Source organism: Sarcophilus harrisii, chromosome 2 (genome assembly GCF_902635505.1).
Source record: "Sarcophilus harrisii chromosome 2, mSarHar1.11, whole genome shotgun sequence".
Classification (NCBI taxonomy): domain Eukaryota; kingdom Metazoa; phylum Chordata; class Mammalia; order Dasyuromorphia; family Dasyuridae; genus Sarcophilus; species Sarcophilus harrisii.
Window position 1 is genome coordinate 313,967,302 of NC_045427.1, and position 22,029 is coordinate 313,989,330.

Consider the following 22,029-nt stretch of genomic DNA (forward strand, 5'->3'; position numbering starts at 1 on the left):
CTACCAAACACTCATTTCTGTTCAAAAGTGTGATGGGTTGCCTTGGTTGATAGTTAAGTTCACCATCACTGGAAGAGTTCAAGTACATGATGAGTAACTACTTATCAGACATAATATAAAAGAGATCCATGCTTCAGAACATGGACCTTTGAAATCATTTTATACTGCACTTATGCCCCATCATGAGAAATTATGGTGGAAATGTGCTATATGGACAAATAATTCCTAATCATACACACTAGGAAATGAAGAAATTATGTCACAGGATTATTCACATTACTTAAACATCAAATTCAGAACTAAAATCTGGACCAACCTGTACTTGCCACTTAAAAGTTTCAGGCTCAGTTACATTTACTTAAATAAGAACTATCCTTCCAAAGTACCTTATCTGACCAGCCATTTTCAGGTAGATGAAGGTGGTACAAATACTGTAGAAAGCATTATTATGATAAAATAAAAACCAGAAAGTTTTCATACATGAGAGAAAAACAAAGAGAGGAAGGAGAGAGAAAGAGAGAAAGATCAAATGCTACTATATTTGGAAGGTATGATTCTAACAGTATATAGTAAGTAAATAGCAATATAAACAATGGACAGTCAAAAAAAATTAGAGGTTCCAAATATGAACTCAAAGAATTATACACTGGAACCTTGCTGTAACACTCATATGGTTTACTTTGACATTGCCTCAAAAGTGCAACATTGTTATGTTTGAAAGGCTTTTGATAACTCAAGTTTGGGTTAAGACTCATTCTCCTAAATTCCACTTTTAAGTATTATAGGTATGAATGTACTTTCAACTGCGTAGATAGAGATGAGGTACATAGTTCTACTTTAAACCTTCTAATTAACATATTTGTGCATCAATTGAAGAAATAATTTAGATGAAAAGAAAAATAGTAAAGATAATGGGACTGCTTGAAAATAAAGAACAAATTTGTTAACTTTCCAGTAGATTTTATTTATTTATTTATTTATTTTACCATTTATAATTTGTCAGAAAAGACAGCAAAAGCTAAAATATTTTTTACTATATAGTATGAAACAAAATCCTGGTGATTCCATTTTTGGAAATTTTTAAGGAGATGTACACCATATGTTCTAAATGGTTCAAAGTATCTAGAAGTGGTGTCTAAAAGAATCAGATAATTTTTAAGGTCTAATTTATTATTTTATGATTCTGATAATTTATTAATTTATGATTTTATAATTCTTCTTTATGAAACAATCATTCAGTGTGGTTGTCTTCATTACACAAACCAGAGACTTTCTTTGGAAACTAATGTTGTTCTCCATATTTTCTACTGCTTTACTTGAAACATTTAAAAAATGTGACATTTTAATTTTTAAGCTTTTAACAATTTATTTGCTTAATTTTAATGTAATTAAGACTACATAATGCATACAGATATACCTTACTAAAATCTTGGTCACACTTCTTAATACAAATGGATATTTTTAGCTTAAAATTTCATTATCCAAAAAAAATGAACTATTTTTTAAATTAAATGTATAGATTCTTTCCCAAACTTCATTTTGGTGTGATGGTGTAAAATAACACAAAAATTGTCTTACATTTTATTTGGTTAATGAACACATATTGTTTGGATAATATGAATAAATTTATTTTTCTTTTTTAAGAGACGACATTTGGACAGTGAATTTTCAAAGACTGGAATATGTCTGGAACCCAACTTTTAGATGAAGTTAATGTTAAGAGAAAAATTTAAACTATGAAACCTAAAGGAAAAAAAGTATTTTAAAATTTTTTTTCATATAAGTAATTTATCAAATGCAATGTGAAAATATTTGAAAAAAGAAAAGAATGAAATTAAAAAAAACAAGTTTAGGGAATTTGTTTATTGAACAAGGATGTTTACATGTCTAAATTTTAAGTACTGTGGGTTTTTCTGTCACTATTTTCATAATGGACATAATGAAAATATTGCACAGAACTCAAACATGGAAAATATGGCTAACAAAATATTTAAACTAGTATATATTTTACATCTTTAAAATGAACTCAAACACACAAATTTTGAAGCACATCTATGATTTGAAGTCTTAAAATGACATCTAATGTTTTATTTAATAATTAAAGTGTTTACAAATTGACACAGTATACAAAGATTTTTAAGTGACCACTAAAGCCAATGCTTTAAAACTGTTGGCTTTAAGTAACAGAGGTATCATTTGAATTCATATCAAAGCTTTCTAAAATGGCAATAGTACATAAATGTACCTTTTTCTATTATTCAAAACTTGTGGTTTTGTCTTCACCAAGAAACAGAACTATACAGCTGTTTAATGCTGTCAGTTTCCTAGAATGCTTTCACAAAATGTGGCTTATTTTAAATTTCCCTTGCTTACTTTTTTAATACTGTGCTAAGAATAAAATGAAGAAAATCCAGCCAATAGTGACTAATATTATATCTATCCCCAAGGTTTAGAGATTTCAAGAATTTGGGTGAGGACAAATAATTGTTAATAAAAGATTTTTCAAAAGATAACCAATTTCTGAAAATAGAAAGTAGATGCGTGCACGTATATGTGTATGTGTGTGTGTGTGTGTGTGTGTGTTTTAAAGGACATTAGTGTAAGTTGATTATTGAAGATGTTCTAGAAACTTAAGAGACTAGGAATAGAAAATAGAGATTAGTTAAAAAAAAAAAAGTAGATGATACAGAATGTTTTCTTACTGTTCAATTAAGCAGAGCAATTGCTCAGTTACACTCTAAATTTCCACTTGGGTAGCAAAGTGATCCCAAGCATTTTAATCTACTATCACTACATTTGGTTGACTCAATCATTTGCCTAAAATGGGAATTCATTACAGAAATACTGTAAGGAAGGAAAGAGGCAGAAGTTGTAGAATCTGGGCCACCAGTCTTGGTAATAAATCTTGTCTTAAAAGATTAGTTGGCTAATTGCATATCAACCTCAAATTCAATTTAATGTGGAAGGCAGACTTTCTGAATATTCATTTTTAAAGACAGGAATCTTTAAAACGGCACTATTCCTAAAAATCAATGTTTTTATGTCTTTAAATTTGATCTCATCCTTTTATTTCCCTTATATTTTAAAATAAAAAAGTAGTCCTTTCTATAAAGATACACCCTACTTTATATGTTAGAGTAACAAAATCTAAAATGAGATGGCTATATATAGTTCTTCATAGGACATATTTTAAGATTTATGTACCAAACAAGATATTGTAAATCTTCTTGAGTTAAGCCAAAAGCAAATACACTGTTGAAGGTCCCAGACTAACATCTATATAAAACAGCTTCACCAATTTAGTTTATTATATGTTTGTAGATTAGTGTTATATCTCAGAAAAATTGCAGAAATTAAAAAAATAGAATGACATGTTAGATGATGGAGTGTTACTTAGGAACACCTAAAAGAATCTGATTAATGATTGGTGAATGTGAAAAAATCATTAAAACTGATGAACAAATGTATTTTGGCATCAGCTTTAAACCTGTGCTAAACATCAGTTAAAGTCAGAAATGAAATTTGATAATGAACAAAGATAAACAAAGTAATGTCTTGTTTACTTTCCCACATAAATACCTTGCATGGTGAAAACAGTGACAAGAAATGTACAATACAAGGTTTGGCTGAAATCATTAAGAGAAAAAAAAAATTGCAAAATGTGACTATCAGTCTCCATTTCCCCCATTAAAATCTCAAGTTTAAATATGGCTGCCATATTGTTCTGAAAAGTCATTTTCTTGTAAAAATGTGGCTATTCAGTAAGGAATCCTCTGTGCTTTCTAAAAATCAAGGCTTGGGCAAAGTACATGAAGTTTCTTTTTCAAATTCAACCTCAGCTGAAGTGCCGAGCCAGGCGGGCAGATCGATAGTCAGCCCGCAGTTGCACAAAGGAGTGAAGTATGTTCTTGTCCAGATTTGCAAGTTGTTCTCCAGAGCAGACCTGCTTTAAATTGTCTGGGGCTACTACCAGAAGATTGCAAAGTGCATGCAGGGTATCAAAAAGCTGTAATACCAGTGGAATCTGAATTGAGAGAAGGAAAAAATTATTAAATAAACACTAGTTTGATGGGAAGACTGAAAAATCATTTTCAATCATTTACCCCTCAGAAGAAAGGGTTTTGTTTGTTTGTGGAAAATTACAATATTAAAAGTAACTCAAGCTTAAAAACAAAGATTTTAAAATAAATTTTGATTTGTTTGCAAACACAATATCAAGTAACATCATTAAAAGAAATATTTTTACTGTATAGGGCTAGTTATGATTAATGTATCCTTTTACTGTCTAAAGGTAAATATGAAATGAAAAAATTTAGTTGAAAACTTCATAAGAAAATGATTTTAAAACTGACTAAAGAAATATGGAAAAAATAAGAGAAAAAAACAAATAATTAAATTATGGATTTTTTTCCTGATGCATAATACATATTATATGCCAGTCATACTTATCAACATGGGCTAAAAGATGTGAAAAAAGGCTAGGCCTAAATGAAATTTAAATATCCAAACAAAACATTCAGAAAATACCAAAATACTGACACTGCTTCTTTAAGGCCATGATACCCACTGTAATGAAATTCATCTAATAATATGCATTATAATGATCAGAGAAAATAATAAAAATTTTGTTGGGCTGATACATTTTAAGAAAATGTTTCGTAGCTTGCTTACCTTGAAGTCTTTGGCACATTTCCTGTATTCAGCCACATCACAAATTGCTAACATGCCACCCATACAACTATAGGAATATTGCTGAAGATGTTCATAAATAAGTCGATGAAAACGTACTCCAAATTCCATCAAAACTGTGTCCACATTTTTTCCATCCATGGAATTTCTTATCTTTTCCACTTGCTTCCTAACATAACCACAGACTTTAACACATGCCTGAAAAAATTTTGTACAATTATAACATGGAAATATAAGATCAATTAAAAAACTTTGCCTCTAATTTCTAATAAAAGAAAATTTTACAGCATAGTGATATTTCAATAAATATATATTATCTTTCAAAAGTATCTCAAAGTTCTATCAAAAATATGTTAAAGCAGCTATAATTATTAACAAAACTATAATTAATATCACTCACATTAGTGTATTGAATCAGAACATTATTTTCATCTTCTGGTTTAAAGTCGGTCTTTTTTTGTTCTGCAGTCAAGATATGCTTCATCTGTCCAACCATACAATTCAATGTCCTTCAAAGTTGAAAAAACAAATATGCTTGAGTTTTCAATTATTAAAGTTCCTTACAATGTTAAAATTATTTTTACTTTGAATTAGATAATTCTACAATGTTAAACTAGATCTGCTTTATTATTAGCTTGCCTTAGAACGGAGAAGAAGTCATCATTTGCACAGTATTTCAAGACAACTATCATATAATTCAGAAAACCATCATTATAGAAGTGAAAAGAATTGGGCAGAATGAATTAAAACACTTTTAAATAGGGAACAATTCATTCCCTGTCTTTCAAAGTTAGAACTTTTCTGCCCTTGTTCACTTATATTCATGAAAAGAAAATCTTTTTAGGTCAATTTTTGCTGATAAAATCATTCTAAAATGTCTACTATTTTGTCTGAATAAGAAGTACAATTTGGTAGCTGTAGAATAATTAAATTTCTTTGATTTCCTGTGATTTATTTCTCACCTCTTAGTGAAGTGATAAAACCAAATTCAATTAATAAGGATTCTGGCTGATCAAAATTTAATTGTAACAATAAAACATGAAGTGAAAATGGTAAGGGAAAAAATATGAATCATAAGCAGCACAGATCAGTGGAAAGAACATAGAAAAACCAGGATCTAGTTCTGGCTCTGTCACTAATAAATAACCTTGAGTAAATTACATAACTTATCTGGGTCCCAGTTTCTTCTTAAAAGGAAGATAGACTAAACTTTTAAATTCTGTGAGTGATATATTTCAAGTATTAAACACAGATGAGGCAGGCAGAAAGTACTGATATTGCAAAACATTTTTTTACATTTGTTTTAAAAACTTTGAGTTCCAGATTCTCTCCATCCCTTCCCACCTCATTTTCCATTAAGAAGGCACACGTGAAGTGATACAAACAACAGTGCTGATACTGAGTATAAAGTTGTTTAGGCAATTAAAATGATGGCATTATAAAGCAATATGTTACTTTTTGATAAAATAATATTTATTTGGGAGACATAAGTTAAAGCAGAAAAGAAAATCTAGCAAATCAATAGCACTACGCATATGATGAGCTCAATATCAACAAAGTGACACAGGCTACACTTAAAAAAAAAAAAAAAGATTTCCAAGTGATATTCTATGCGAGATTATGAGAGTAACATTTTAGGAGGGACACTGACAAAAAGACATTGATCCTGAATATGACATAGTTTCAAATCATTTCATCACACTAACCACCACTTGGAGCAGATACATTTAGCAGGCAGACAGCAGCTTAGGTATTTTAGTATTTAAATGAAATAGCACAAAAAAAGGGAAATTTACAAGCATAAAAAAGCATATACGCAAACAGATCAATTAACATATTGGAGAACAATACCTATAGAGAAAGTCTAAAAAGACGTAGGATTACTTATAGAGAAAGATGGTTGGGAAGTGATGACTTTTTTTTTTTTTTAACACATATAGGAAAAATTGTCAGAAGAAAGGACTGCAGTTGTTTGTTACATGAAGGCTTTAGTATAAAACTTATATGGTATATAAGCTTATAGTGGTTATATGTATATATGATTATAGTATAGAACAAATTTATCAGGTAGGATAACTCAAAACTGGAAGGGTTTACAATGTACAGCTTTTCTTGTCATAGTCCATTTTAAAAACAGTAGACCGAACAATATTTTTAATAAAGGTTCTTCTAAGCCAAAATTCTGTCAAACTAATATGGTCTATTTGTCCTAAATATATTTCCTTTTTTCTTTCTTTTCTTTTCTTTTTTTTGGATGCTAAATTTTATGTAGTATAAAAGAGACCAGAAATCCAAATTTAGTTTCCAAACTAAATTGGAACTTACTTTTGTTCTCTTCTCTCTTGCCCCTCCCAATCATCCTACAAGCAAGATACTTTTAAGGAATTAATTTTACTGCTTGCTCAATATATATATATATATATATATATATATATATATATATATATATATAAATTCTAGAAATTTAAATTTCAAATTAAATCATCTTTTTGTAGAGGAGATTTTTTTCTTTTTGAAGGGAGAGGAATCTTTTGCTAGGAAGTAAAAACCTTTCAATTTCAACTGTGTTAAAAATGAATTCTCAATAATTTTCCAGAATTAAAAATAAACACACCATATGCAAATAACAACAAACAACAATTCAAGAGTAAAAAATACTGTCAATGCAACTTGCCTATCGATACCAGTATCTAGTTTCATCTCCATTTGTTCAATTATATCTTTTTTCTTCTGGAGGCATTCAGATAATTTAGGAGAAGAGCTGTTAAATATTTAAAGAAAAAATACAATGTTATTACTTATTTGAAAAATCTAAAATCTTGCTTTTTAAAAATAGTCTAGTTTTGCATCTAAGAAGTACCCAAGCAGTAAGTAAAGACAAGGAATATTCTTTTCCATTCAACAAATTATCACATTTATAGACAGACACATTTATATATGTCTATATGCAAGGATCTGTGTAACTCAAAAACAGTAAATGAATATGAAAAGATTTAATTTTCAATAAAGTATCAATCAAGTGACATGCAAAATTAAAAGTACAATCATTCAAAAGCCAATGGATTGGTATATGGTAGATACAGGTAAGGTGAAACAATCTAAACATAGAACCAAGCAAGAGAAATGATAGTATCATCAGAGAAATGTATGACAGGGAAAATAAAAGAGTCAGTAATATAATATATAGCATTCTCTGATAAGCCTGTAATGCTATAATGGTATTTGTGCAATGTCAAAAAGGCCGGGGGGAAAAAAAAGCTTCTATGACGCTTGTTAAACTCCATGGGAAAGAATTTTTGGAGACCACAGGAAAGAATCTCATGGAAGAGAAAGGCACACAAGGATTATGATCTCTATTATTGGAGAGAATAAATATCTATACTGACCTATAGAAATAAGATTACAGATTCATTATCAAAATAATTTTTAAATTACCAGAATTCTCCAAAGAGAATTAAAACAAAAAATTGTATTTTATTATTCAAAAATCAAAAGGAATCACTAATTTAAGTAAAACTAAGATATTGATAGTATAATCTTGCTAGCTTATGGCATCATGAACAGGATTCAGTTTGGGAAAGAAAACAAACACCTGGAAGTTATATTTCCCTTCTGAGGTACTTATATACATCTCAAATTGCATCAAAACCTTATGGATGGGGGCAGTAGTCCAGTGGATAAATCACTTACCCTGGAAATCAAGAGGACCTAAGGTCAAATCCAAATTCAGACATTTAACACTTATTAGCTTTTGTGACCCTGGGCAAATCAACTTAACCCCAACTACCTTGCAACTAACTACATCCCCACCACCACCACCACCACCAAAATAAAACAAAACAAAACAAAAACTTATGGATGGATGTATACGGAGTGGGGGAGAAGACGGGATGTTCAGAGGCTATTTGTTCCAAATAATTTGAACAAGTCTTACCACAGGAAGAAAGACTCTCTTTAATGGTAAACACTAAGAATTTTTAGAATGTGATCTTGAAATTATAAGTGGACAAAGATATTAACAATGAAATATTAACTGAGCTAGTCTCTCATAGTATACCACTTCTCATAAGATATTATACTTTGATAATTATATGAATATATGATGCTCTGTAAAACATAATTGAAAAATCAATGTTCTTTTTAGTACCAAATCAAAAGCAATAGTTCAACCTCCTCTCCAACCTTTGTTGTATCAATAGAGACACATGGGGATGGTAGGTATTTTGTGACACTGGAATGATCTAAAACATTAAATAAAGGGTGTCATAAATGCTGCATTTAAAAATCTACTCATTAGACAAATTATGTACTCTAACAATATCGAGGAGGGCTAGCTCTTTCACTGGTGGAGGTATTAAGGAAAGCACCATAATAAGGTGATATCTGGGCTAGGAATTAAAGGATTGAATAGGATTTTGATAAATCTAGAAACTGAACTAGATCATCTCACACAAACTGCCAGGTTTTTTTCAACCTAATGTACTATGGTTCATGAACAAGCAGAGGTTTTTTTCCTTTCTCTTTCTTAAAACACTATAGTTTTTGTATAAATTTGAGTACACAAGACAGCATAACATGAAAGAAGGCTGTTAAGGTAGCTTGGAAACAGATCATATAGAGCTTTTATTTATTAAGCTATGTGAAAAACTAAAAATTTTTGAGTAATGAAATGATGTAAGTAGAGTTTTACACTGGAAAATTTAAACTGATTAGAAGAGGAAGAATGGTACTGGATGGCAAATCCTAAAGATGGAGATAGCAGTTAGGTCATTATTACAATAATCCAGTTAACAGGGAATGAGGGGAATGAATTAGGATTGTGAGGTCATTATTACAATAATCCAGTTAACAGGGAATGAGGGGAATGAATTAGGTTTGTGACAATGGTAACAAAGAAAAGATAGATACAAGAATTAACGGACAGGAATTCACTACATATTGTATGGAGAAAATTGGGGAGGGGGAGGGAGATGACAGAGAAGAGGCAAGAAGAGGAAAAACAAGAAGCAAGAGAAGAAAGGGAACTTATCTGATCTTTGTAACATCCTGGTGGGATATGTCTGGTGGAATTATTCCAATTTTAGAAGTGAGGTTTAAAGATTGTAAGTAACTTGCTCATAATCAGAGATACTAAGGTGGCAGAGCTAGGATTAAACCCAGTTCTTCTAAGAACAGCACATTCTCTCTCTCTTTTTCTTTTAATTGTTGAAATATATAGATATAATATTATAACTTTTTATTGACAGAACATATGCATGGGTAATTTTTTACAACATTATCCCTTGCACTCACTTCTGTTCTGACTTTTCCCTTCCCTCCCTCCACTCCTTCCCCTAGATGGCAGGCAGTCTTATACATGTTAAACATGATATAGTATATCCTAGATACAATATATGTAGTACATTCTTTTCTAAAGTACAATGCCTTTCAGCTAAAATATCTCAAGAAAAAACAATGAATAAATATTTATCAAGTGGTCACCATGTGCTAAGCACTAAGGATACAAAACCAAGCATATAAAAACCCCTAACTAAAGGAATTTACAATCCAGAGGGGAAAACAACAAACATATATAAATAGATGCAAATTATATACAAAATTAACATGAGGTAATTTTAGGAGAGGGAAGAGAGAAGAGCTAGAAGAGATAAGGGAACACCTTGATGAAAGGGAAAGAACAGAGGAAATAAGGTCATTCCAGATATAAGAAAGGCTGGTGGAGGAAGAAGGAAGGGGGCAGACTATATAAAGGAATGAAGAAGAGAGACCTATCATATTTATGAGGAGTAACAAATAGGCCAGTTTGGCTAGCCTACGGAGTAGGTGAAGGGAAGTCATATATAAGCTTAGAAAGATAAATTAGAATATTTTTATATTCAAATATAATTCGAATTATAAAGGGGTCTAAATGCCAAAAATAGAGTTTGTATTTGATCATAGCAACAATAGTCATACAGCCAAGCTCATATTTTAGATATATTAATATGTTAGCCATGTGGATGATGGTTCTTTGTGGCATACCGAACAATTAGAAGGTTCTTATAACAGTCTATATAGGAGGTGACAAGAGCTAGATCTAGGGTAGAGAAAAGACAAGATGCTTGAGAGGCAATTTGCTGGAGGAGATGTTACCAAGAACATTCAGAGGGACTGATCTTGGCAAAGAGAAGGGCCATGCCATTATCAGAATCTGTGGGACATAAAGAATAGGGGAAAATGAAAAAAGGAGAAGAAGGAATTCAGAGTATATGGCCTAGATATTCTCAGTGAAGTAGTGAGAGTCCTTAGTTAAGAAGGTGGGAAAAGGGAAGTTGAAGAAGATTTGAGGAGAAGAGATTTAAAAGACTCCTGGGAAGAGTGATGAGGTATCAATCAGGGAGGAATAAAAGGATTCCTCTGCTGCCATGAGGGCCAGGTAAAGATAGTTAACATATAAATTATGAACTTAGTCAAAAACATTTTACTTTTTCCAGCTCCAATCAGCAGCAGATGGCAGGAGTAATCCAAGACTTAGTTTTGGCAAGTGAAGAACAATAGGGAAAGGGAATGAATAATTCAAGAGTATAATGTGTAATTGAAATGGTTAAATATAGGACGTATAAAAGTCTTAGCAAAAATTTTAAGGTTTAGTAGTTTAAAACTTCACCAAGACTTTTTGTCTAGAAGGAGAGGCTAGGATTGTGTATGTGGTAACAGATGTGGTAGCCTTGATGGAAATAGTAAAATTAGGAAGAGAGGTAGGTTTCAGAAGAAATGAATTTTGTTTTAGATATGATGATTTTGAAATTTCTTCTGGTTACTCAGTAGGAAACACTTTTTTAGGAAGCTGATGATAAGATGTGACAATATGGGAGAGTAGCTTAGCTATGAAACTATAGCTAAGCAAATATATCTGTATTCACAAGATCAAGATGGAGAGCTAGCCACCTTATCTTTGTAAAAATAATTCAACTCATCAGAGTAAACCATCACTAATATGAATTAAAAGATTTGACTAACCTTATCAGTGGCATAAGGTGATCATTAAATTGCTTGTCAAAAAGGTGAAAAATAGTATTGGCTTGTTGCACAACATCCAAAAAGTAGAGATTTGCATTTTTAGAATCTGAAGAAGGAATTCCTAAAATGTAAGTGAATGTATATTAAAATCAGCTATTAAAAGAAATTAATATCTTGCACCATGATGAATTTATCTGATTAGTCAGTTGATCAATAAATAGTATTAAGAAATAGTAAATCATCTTTTAAAGATAACACAGAAATTAATATTAAAATCACAATCATTTTATAACAAGACATTTCAGATTAATCTTACACTAATGATTTTTAAAGTTATGCAGTTTTGATGACTATTTCTTAAAAACAGATTTCAGTATACTGCATCATTTAAGTCTAAAAATATAGATTCTATATACATAAATGTCTAGTACTTTTAATACTTTATCCACTAATATGTATACATTAAGAGAAGATACTGTACTTACCAGCAAGTCCTGTTTCCAAGGCATAATCAATATGCTCAATACACAAAAATTCCACAAGAACAGTAAAAATTCTAAAGGCATTCCTTGGCAAATCAGATGGATCAGAAAGCTTTTGAAAACAAAAAAAAATATATATATATATCCATATCAGAATCAGAACTTGATAAAAAGGTCTATATTTATCTTAAGATTTTTAGCCTCTCTCTTTATAGAATATGAATGTTTATCCAGAATTAATGCCTATAACTTATCAATCCACACATTTACTAAGCACTTATCATATGCAAAAATGCTGTGTTAAACAGTGGAAAATAGAAGAAAAAAAAAAAAAAGAAACATTCCCTAAGTAGATATATAAACAAACAGAATAAATATAAAATGACTAAGTAGAACTATATACAAACTACTTAAATACATGCTATTTTGGGAGGGAAAAGTCATTAGCAGTTCAGGGGAAAAGTAAAAAAAAGTTCCACATCAAGGATGGTGTCTAAGTTTCATATTAAAGACAGAGACTTTATGAAGATGAGATAAGGAGAGACCTCACTCTGGATGGAATGGAGAGCCAATGAAAAAACAGAGGTGGGACATGGGATGTTACATGTGAAGAAAGAGAGAAGGCCAATATCAAAAAAGATGAAAATACTTCAGTATTCCATGTCCTCAATTCCAACCAAAATTAAAGGTTAATCTTCTTTATGACAAAGTCATCTTTTAATTACTTCATTCACATCTTAATTTTATATTTAATTCAAACATTTATTAATTTTTTAAATTGTCATTTTCTGTGCTTAAAAAAAAAAATAAACATTTCCATAACAGAGTAGAACAGGAAAAAAAAAATTGTACACGGAACCGCAAATGTATTATGTATGACTTGCTATTCCTTTTAAATATATGATACAATTATCATGGAACTTTTTCCCTTTATTTTCTCCCATCTCTTCCTCATCCCCTCCCATCCTAGAGATAGTTAGCATTAGACACAAATGTGTGTGTAAGTTTTTATTATGTGCCGAAGCACTAAGGAAAGAATTATTTTTAAAATGTTTGTTTTAAAAGTTTCAGTTAAAATTTTGTAAGAAATGTCCTATAATGTAAAATCCTAAAGCATTTACCATTAATGTTATTCTCTAAAACAATGTTACAATTTGTCTTCAGGATTAAAGGAAACATTTTTTTCTGTATTTGAGAACAGAGCTACTTATGTGGCCTTCTGTATCTCTGCTTGCAAAGAAAATTATGGGTGACAAAAGGAAGTGGAGAGAAATACACTGATTGTCAGTGGGTTATATAGGATATAACAAGTGATTAGGGCGCAAGAAGTGGCTTGAATATATCAAGGAAGTATGCAATTGGAAAGAATGAAAAAATTACAAATACAGCTCTAGAGCTGCAATGGCATCTATGGAATCAATGTTAAATGACCTATAAAAGAAGATCTTCAGAATGTAGACTAGATCATTAAAGATTCAATATTTACAGAAGAACCTGTGAAAGACTTGCACCAAGTGAGAAGGTGCAAATGGCTACATCAAAAGAGCAAGTATCCATACCCAAGGAGCTAAAGGAGCCACTTAAGTATAATATGTACAAAATTAATCTGCAATCATTCTTACCCTATGACATCTTTCAAAGGCTTGCTTAGTTTCCTGTAAAAGATTAACTACCACTTCTTGGGAAAGGAAGGTTTCACCATGAGTATCAATACTGGGCCCAAGTGGTAAATTGGTTCGTAGCCTGATTCTCTCTTTCAGATCTTGAATACTAGAATTCCATATAAAATAAAAATGTTTTCATTAGACAAAGATTTTAAATTTAAAACTATAATTAATATGCTATAAAGTAAGTATGCGGGGAGTGAAAAGCCTTAGACTCTTACTTCCGATTCTTCTAGGAAGTAGTTGCATGATTAGTTCCATTTCCTTATCTGTAATTTAAAAGCATGTAAAAAGGTGTTCTCTTAAGACCCCTTCCATTCTAAAATTCTGGTATTATAACCATATAACACCTCAATGATTAATCATCTCTGGGGAATGAGCTACTCTATATAAGCATATTTCCAGCCAACAGTGTGTTTAAGTTCTCAAACTTATTTTGATTATTTTGACTATATTTGTTTATATATATGACAATATATAAACACATTATATTTGACTATTCAGACCTTTCTAAAAAATGTGTTATTAAACTTCTCTGTTTTCTTATATATTATTATTATCACATCTATCTATCTATCTATCTTATATATTAGTCACAATTCATCCTTATCTCCGATTATGATAGTGATAAAATGATGCCTTAGGGGCTACTGAGAAAAAGAAAAGCCTCGTGGCTGAATATCTTCATTTTATATTTCTTCTTAATTTTCTGTTTCATCTTTGGCTCTTTAAAAGTATCAGCGGTCCTTTATTCTTATTGTCAATGTCCCTGTTTATACCATCTCCTGATGAATACACATTTCTAAGATATACATATTTCTAATCTATTATGTGTTGGGAAGTAAGATGATCAATTTTATTAAATATATTACATAAAAAGTAAATAGTAAAACTTTACATTATAAATGTTAAAATTAAAAACTACTGAGTAAGAATTTCTTTTATGAATAAACTATATAAGCTTTAACAACTAGTTTGCATAATCAAATTCTTTTTTTTTTTTTTTTTTTTTTTTTTGCTTTTTCCCCTGGATTTCAGGGGAAAATTGTGTTAAAGGTTCATGAACTAGATGTTTTTGGCTGGCAAGAATTATTAGTGGAAGGGAGTAGTCCTGATAAGGAGTCTAGTGAAAAGGAGTTGTTATAGTTGTAGCCTAGGTCAGAGTTGTGATAAAGAAGGGTTAGGCTTCAGATTATTTTTCAGGTAGATTAGACTGTCAGACAAGTTAGTCATTGCTGTAATTCTAAAGTTTATACAAAACCATTTTTTCTATAATAATCTAGCAGTGACTGCAGGTCTACTATAGTACCTATTATATCTACACAGCAATTTTATGCCCAAATGTCATTACAAATCTTATCAACATGAAGACCACATTTGGCATAAGAAATTTCTGAAGATTAATTCAATTCAACATACATTAATTATGCATTCATTATGTTTATGGCTGTGCACTGATCATTCCTGTTTGATGCCTCATCATGAACTAGAGAAATGACTGAAAAGCCAAAAATCTCTAGGTCGGTACCAACTATGGCAGAAAAGGCTCTTTAGTAACAAGTCTAACAAGGACGTGGCATCTATAATCTTAGGACTAATCTACTTATATTTAATAAAGCTCATTATCAGAAAATTCACTATCAGGAGATGACTGTCATCTAGGAATACAAATATTACATTTCAAAAGATTTTATTAGCTGACTAGTATATACAAATCAGTGTTAAAAAAAAATTCTGTTCCACATGTTTTAAATGCATTAATATTATTTAGAAACCTGTTTTTGCTCAAATATAAGTTGACAAGCCAACAGAGTAAAATAGAGAGGTACCTTTAGTGTCAGAAAGATCTGGGATCAAGCCTTGCCTTAGATACTTACTGGCTGTATGACTCTGGGCAAATCACTTAACTTTTCAATGTCCTGGGCAATTGTTTAATACCATAAGTTGCAGAAAGAAGGGTCAACTTGCATTGATAATTTTTTCAGCAGAAAAATTCTATACTAATAAAAATTATAGCCTTAGTTCCCCCCAAAATTTTCTTTGCTTGTATAAAATTCATTTTGAAACTTACCCTCCTGTGCCAATGGATCTCTTCTGATGATTTTTTGAATCATAATAACGTTGTAGGATCATAGCACTTCTGCTTTTCAAATAACCAATCTCCACCTCAATATAGTTCTCCAAATAGGAAATGAAAATGCATTTGATAAGCTTAGACAAGAAAGTCTGTTTATCAGTACCTAAGTTAAACTCCATCAACTTGCTGGAAAGATTGGTAGTTCTTTTCATAGAGGGAGGAAGGAAAAAAAGATTAACGTATGTTTGGATATAGTAGCCAAAGTAAGGAGTATCTATATTTAGTATGTATATTTCTACAACTAATTTTGATAATTATTTCAGACTAGCACTTCTTAGAGCTGGATGGGGTAGATTGGGTAATATGTAAGGGGTTGCACTAGAGGTAGGATGGACTATCAAATATAATTTGCCACTAGCAATTGTTATGATCGCTAAGAATGAAATTAGAAAGCCAGAAACTGTACTAAAAGGGACTCAGAATAGGGAGAATGATGTGATAGATATCATTTAGTTGTTCTATATATTATGACACCCAGGACAAATACTAAAAAGACTCCAATCAAGGGGCTAATTCCATGTTGCTTAGGGATTCTCCCCCTGCCTTCTTTTTCAGCCTTCTTCTAATTGCCTCTTAAGTTGCTTTCTCTTCTTCCTATTTGATCCATCTCATGAATGGGCATTTTTCTGTCTATTGCAGAAATTACAGTTAATAGTGAAAACAGAATTTCTGAACAGTTACTTTTAGAGAACTTCCATACATGGAATTTTCATGAGAAGAAAATATTTAACAAGTATTCTAAACAAAGCTTCACTTATCATGAATGACCCTAATAATAAAAGAGGAGAAATTTTTTGTAACCAGTCCTAAGACTGTCCTTTACCATAAATGACACTTATTCAACTTTAAAGATTCTAATTTACAACATACTTTTCAAAGACATGTAGCAAAGTGTTTTTTAAAAGGCTTAAAGCATCTTCCACATAAATTAGGGGATAAAATCTCATATTTTATATGAATATGAATAATAATAAGATCTCTTCCCCCAACCCCTTTTAATACTACTATCAACTGCTTTAAAAAATAGTAAATAACACTGCTACTTCCCAATTTACTTAAATCAAGTTTCCATGGATTGCTCTCATGACAATACCCACAATCCCTTTATATTATAAAACAGTATAGAGATTTATATATATATATATATATATATATACCTTGTGTAAAGATCATACAGATTTTTAAGATACTGTTCTGCATCAGACTTCCTACATTCTTCTAACTGGTCTTTCACAAAACTCTAGAAAAAAAAAAATTGATACACATAGAAATCTAGATTTAAAATGTACATTTATGGCAATTTCTTCTTTTTTTACTCCTGCTCAATAGTATTTTATTTTTCCAAATACACATAAAAATAGTTTCCAACATTCATTTTTTAAGATTCTTGTGTTCCAAATTTTTTTCCTTCCTCTTACCTCTTCCTCCTCGCCTCCCCAGAAAGCAAGAAATCTGCTATAGGTTAAACAACTATCTTTTTTATTACTTTTTAAAAAAAATTTTAGTTTCAAATTATTTTTTTCTTCCCATCCCCTTCCTTGAGAAGACAAGCAATTTGGTATAGATTATACATGGGCAGTCATGAAAAATACATTTCCACATTAGCCAATATGGTAATTTCTTTAAGATCATTTCTTCTTAAACATTACTAATGTGCTTAACTTTCTTCCTTACTCAAAAACACAAAATAGTTATATAGGAAAGTAACTGATTATAAAAAATAAGCAACAATATGATTTTGAATTTTTTTTCAAAATTTTCAATATTTCAATTTTATTAAAATCTTAATCTGCTATACCTTTGATGATTTTAGAAACACTAAGAATTCAATGATACACCTTTCATTTTAAAACAATTTACACTGCTTGATAAAATACACCAGTTTTTACAAATCAGCATTGACTGATCCAAATAAAGTACGGTGTTAATTAGATCAAGATCATAAATTCAGTTCTCAGAGTTGTTAATTTCACATTGAGAAAAGCTCTGGTCAAGAACCATATTACAATTCCAGTTTCCCACTTCTCATAGAGCCAATACTGGCTATGAAAGTAAAACAACAATCCATATTCACTACTAGAAAACAATTCAATGGATATTTTTTAGTGACAGTGTACTTTTATAGTAGAATGACTGTGGTATTTTTTTTCTAATTAAGTAGGAGGTGACTAGATCTGAGAATGATCTCCAGTACGCTTAACATTCATAAGTTACAATATTTTGAATCAGAAAATATTTCTCCTCTCATACACTTAATAGTTAAAAGACTATTTAGCTTATCAGCGTTAAAAAAATTACCTGTAATTTGATTTCAAACACATTTTGTATAAGTTTGGCCAGTACTGTTTCTGGACTACTAAAAATATCTCCAACTTGCTTATTTACACGTTGGCAGAGTATTGCTGTATCTTCAAATATATCACTTCTCAAATTAGCATTCTAAAAAGTAGAGCAAATTAATAAGTTTTACATATTTTTAAAGAGCACCAATTAATATATAATAGTACAAAATAAAAATTTAAAAATCCCTATATTACCTCTTGACATTGCTTTATATATACATCAACACAGTGAGAATAACCCTAAGGGAAAAAAAATTACAGAAATTATGATATATGAGCAAGATGAATTTTTATAAAATTTACATAAAATTTCATACAGGAAAGGGCTCTATTATAAAACTATGTTCCTGGTACTCATTAACCCTAAATATTCTAACATTTTACAAAAATCAACCCCAAACTAGCCTCTCAATCTACCCACCAAACAAGAATACCAACGCAAAAAAGGAGAGGATGATGGGTTGATGATATGCACGCTTGGTACCTCTTTCCTTTCTTTTCTAAATTTCAAAACATTAAGTTCTATTCGCTAATTTATTATAAAGAAATTGGTCTTAAAATTTAGGCCCTGACATTTGAAAACATGATTTCTATCCATATAGTCATTCTTAAACTTGCATGTCCCTGGAATTCATTATGACTTTTGCCTACAGCAATCATCATATGTACAGAGAAATTAAGAAATATTTGATCACAGGTTTTTAAAACAGTAATTTACTATCTCTTGGTGCCTGCAAGATACATAGCATATATTCTCAAATCACTAAGAATTTGAAATGATAATTCTGAAGCACTTACAGCTTAAATGAGAAAAACCAGCATATGAAAAAGAAATGTTTTATGATTAAAAGAAATGAAAGACTTCAGAAAGGTTTTGTTGTTGTTGTTTTAATTTAAGTATTTACCTTAAAGTGAAGTAAAACTGCTGCCACTTCTCTCATTCTGGAGATTTCACCCCTTTTTTGAGCATTGGTAAACTCTTGAATAAGCTGACATTCTAAATCATGGTACTTACCTAAACAGGGGGGAAAAAAATTCAGCTTTTCTTAAGTAAGTCATGTGCAAATATTTAAGTATATGAACTTCTTAAGAGTAATAGTGAAGACAGATATATCCCTATTTTAATAAATACCACAAAAATTGGAGAATAGAAAAAGAAGTATGGGGCATATGAAATAAGAGCTGTGTAAAATGAGTGTGTCTACCACTGATGTTTTAAAGTCAATGATTTTCCTCAAATCAATTGTAGTAAAACATAATAACACAAAGACTAACAATTGCACCCCTCTTATTCATGCTCCTCCTGCATTAATTCTACATGATAAATCCATGGCAAGAGGGTTTATCACAACCTTGACAGAAAGAGGAGAGAGAGAAAGAGAGAGAGAAAGAGAGAGAGAGAGAGAGAGAGAGAGAGAGAAAGAAAAGGAATGAGAGATGGAGGCCTTCTGTCTGAAACAAGAAGAAAATGGTATATTGGTCTGAACACTAATAAATCTGATCAAAAAGGCTTTCTTTAAAACTAGAAAAGGGAAGAAGAAGTAGTAAAATACCTAGATCTAGCTGCATGGCAGGTAAAAGAAGACAGAAGAGGAAAAATAAAATACAAATATTCATTAATTTATAAGATACCATAACCAGGAAAAGGAGAAAGAATAGTCTTGCCTTCGTAGTTAATATGACAATTTTCAGCACGTGAGAAATAAACAAAAAATGGTGAAAAGCTTTTACAACAAGAAAGCAAAATCCCAAAAGTATATATATCATTGATTTTTCTTTCATGTCTAGAATACAGCAGGACAGGTTTATACTGTTCAACCAAAAAAGATTAAATAAAAAGGAGGCAAAGTGGAATTGTACACAAAATTATTCTAACCTATTTAAATATAGGAAACCTGAGGAAGGAAGCCAGTGGAGAGTTTTTAAATGAAGATGAAAAAAGGGAAAAACAGAAGTGCTATTGTGGTAATAACCATTACAGACCACAGACCACCTAACTAAAAATTTCAGAAGCAAATTTAAAAGCTGACAGAAACTGCATAAATGTTTGCTGAAATGAAATTAATATTATTGTGTTGAAAAAACTGGATATCTATGAGGCATCCCTTTCTGCTAAAAGTAGAACATCTAACAAATTTTTGATTGGCTTTACGAAATTTAATATTTCCAAAGGAGCAGGAAGCAACAAATAAAACTACTATTCTGGACCTGATGCTGCACAAGGATGTATTGCTTGGAGACATGGAAATGACAGGAACTTTGCCAGTTGTTGACCACATTAATATAGAGTTGCTACAGGTAAGTAAGGGACACCAGATATGCATGATCAGATATGTAGTCTAGCATGGTAATTTTTAAAGCAATCCAAGGTAGGGCTGAATGGCCTCACATTTTAAATAAAAGGGAAAGTGGCACAAGAACACTGAGAAGTCATCAAAAATGAAAATCAAAGGACAAAATAAAAAATTAGGAAGAAAGGGGGAAAAAAAGAACAAAGTTGTTTAAAGACACAAATGTTGCAAGAGAGTTAATGAACAAACTCAGATTCAGAAAGAAAATGAACAAATGACAGAATCCAGGGCAAGTAACTGAGAATGAATACAAAAAAGTATTATAGTTCTGTAACAAAAGAGTCAGAGAAGCTGAGACTGGCAATAAAAGCTATGAACAAAGAGGATTTTGTGTTTGTTTGTTTTGGTCATGTTGGAATTAAGAGCAAGATCAAAAAAGGATGATAGCACCCTTGCTTGCAGTGTATACAAAACTGTAATGAATAATTGTGGGAAGGAACCAACTCCAATTTTAGCTGTGTTCTTTACAAAGGAGAATAATCTTCAGAATGGAGATAATAGAACATATTCGGCTAATAGGGAACTGGACCCCTGGAAAAGTAAGCATATTAAATCACTAGTCTGGATTTAAAAAAAAAAAATCTACACATGCATCAATATGTGATGAGAAGTATAAAGAAAGGAACAAGACACCTTTTCCTGAATGATATTCTATAGAGGACCAAGTCTTTATAGTCATTCAACAGTTTGAAAATTGTAAAGACCAGAAAAATCCATTAGGTTTTTTGTTTGTTGATATAAAAAAAGTAACTTATTCAATAAAACAAAACACCAATTTAAAGGCCCTCCTCTAACAAAAGTATATATTAAAATCACAAAAGATAACTAAAAATTTTAACAGCAGCAATAACTATTTTTCTATGGTTTACTGATAAATGTCTATGAAAACATAAATCAGAAAGCATGCTTGCCAAAGGGGTTTGTGGGAGAAGAAGCAGCATAAAGTCCAAATCAAAAAAATGAGAACCTACAAATGCTACTGTCTGTGTTGAACACTGTTGACTTTAAGCCCTGGAACAAGAGATACATAATTATTCAAAGAATTTGGCCTGTCCATCTACACAGGAATGACTAAATAGATGAAGTATATTTCAACAAGTATTTGGATAGAGATTTGGATAGAGGACACACAGAGTCTAATGGCATATATATATATATATATATGACAAAGTAGAGCTGGCCATGCATGGACAAAGTGGAAGGAATGCTACCCAAAATATGTGCTATCCAAAATATGAAAAGTTCTTTACTGACTCCAAGGTTTCCATGAAAGCAAAAGCCCATCTTTTCAGTACTAATATCTTTTTTTTTTTTAATCAGTGTTGCTATGTGTAATACCATGTTTCCAAAAAACAAAAAAATGAG

General features: G+C 30.9%; 1 protein-coding gene across 1 annotated transcript in view; it reads right to left on the reverse strand.

The window, feature by feature from the left end:
• Positions 1-1,848: 1,848 nt before the first annotated feature.
• EXOC5 (exocyst complex component 5) overlaps positions 1,849-22,029 on the reverse strand; it is a 47,851-nt gene continuing 27,670 nt past the window's right edge. Inside the window, exons 7-18 of the mRNA XM_031952634.1 lie at positions 19,219-19,328; positions 18,509-18,553; positions 18,270-18,410; positions 17,129-17,211; positions 15,906-16,115; positions 13,793-13,940; positions 12,174-12,282; positions 11,689-11,809; positions 7,364-7,450; positions 5,090-5,198; positions 4,672-4,887; positions 1,849-4,024 (exon numbers count right to left, since the gene is read on the reverse strand). Of these exons, the coding sequence (XP_031808494.1) occupies positions 3,836-4,024; positions 4,672-4,887; positions 5,090-5,198; positions 7,364-7,450; positions 11,689-11,809; positions 12,174-12,282; positions 13,793-13,940; positions 15,906-16,115; positions 17,129-17,211; positions 18,270-18,410; positions 18,509-18,553; positions 19,219-19,328 (1,568 nt within the window). The 3' untranslated portion in view covers positions 1,849-3,835. The remainder of the gene's footprint in view (positions 4,025-4,671; positions 4,888-5,089; positions 5,199-7,363; positions 7,451-11,688; positions 11,810-12,173; positions 12,283-13,792; positions 13,941-15,905; positions 16,116-17,128; positions 17,212-18,269; positions 18,411-18,508; positions 18,554-19,218; positions 19,329-22,029) is intronic.